This window comes from Chrysochloris asiatica, unplaced genomic scaffold (genome assembly GCF_000296735.1).
Source record: "Chrysochloris asiatica unplaced genomic scaffold, ChrAsi1.0 scaffold00118, whole genome shotgun sequence".
Lineage (NCBI taxonomy): Eukaryota > Metazoa > Chordata > Mammalia > Afrosoricida > Chrysochloridae > Chrysochloris > Chrysochloris asiatica.
This window is the reverse complement of record NW_006408636.1, coordinates 9,236,346-9,237,272: the sequence shown is the minus strand read 5'-3', so window position 1 is coordinate 9,237,272 and position 927 is coordinate 9,236,346. Positions and strand designations below refer to the sequence as shown.

Here is a 927-nt window from a genome sequence, read left to right as displayed (position 1 = left end):
GCTTCCTTATAATGCATCAGAGCTTCCTGCAGTTTCCCCTGCTGCTGCAGTACACTTGCTAAATTTGAATGAGCAGCAGCAAATTCTGGAAAGACCTATAGTCAAGATAAGAACTGAGGTTAAGGGGGAGGAAAAAAACTTACTAAAAACTACTTAACTTCTAAAACCTTAAGAATTTTTGTTCAGGTATCTTTTATGTCCCTAAACTTCTCTACCTTTTCCAGTTCACTCATTCTTCAAAGGCTAGTAGCTGAATTCTACCTGTTCTTTAATTTCATTAACTCTCCTTATTTCAAAACCTAAAGATGTAGACACATCTCATGCTCTTAAATTTATGCTTAAACATCAGCATCATTAAAATCTCTCTTCTAAAACTCCTACTACCACAACAGCTATCAAGCACTGAAATTATATACTTATTGGTAACCTTGTTTTGAACTGTGGCCTGTTTTTTAACACAGATTTTATCTACTCATTAAAGTAACGAACTCTGAATGTTGGCATTTTCTCAAATGTCTCAAAGGACCTTGCATAATCATACCTTAGATACTCAATTATTGGCACAATGAAAACCCTTTTTGAAACTATTCAACCATGGCGCTATAGGATAAGCACTGGACTGCAATGTTTATTGAACCACAAGGTCAGCGGTTCAAATACAAATCCACCAGTGGCTCCTTGAAAACTCTATACAGAATTGCTATAAATCAGAACCGACTCCATAGCACTAACAACAAATTTTACAAAAACGGCAGATGACTTGGTAAACTCAACTTCCCTTCCCTCTGTTACCATATAGATAAGATACACCACCCTCAACATACTTCTAATGCTTTACGATACAAGCGAACTGCCTCTTCAATGTTTCCCTGTTCTCTCTTGATATTAGCTAGGTTATTCAGAGAGTCTGCATGGGTGGGACATAGA

At 36.9% G+C, this 927-nt stretch overlaps 1 protein-coding gene across 1 annotated transcript in view; it reads right to left on the bottom strand.

Annotated features, from left to right (window-relative positions):
* OGT (O-linked N-acetylglucosamine (GlcNAc) transferase) overlaps positions 1-927 on the bottom strand; it is a 52,936-nt gene that overhangs the window by 27,716 nt on the left and 24,293 nt on the right. Inside the window, exons 8-9 of the mRNA XM_006868555.1 lie at positions 825-925; positions 2-95 (exon numbers count right to left, since the gene is read on the bottom strand). Coding sequence (XP_006868617.1) covers positions 2-95; positions 825-925 — 195 coding nt within the window. The remainder of the gene's footprint in view (position 1; positions 96-824; positions 926-927) is intronic.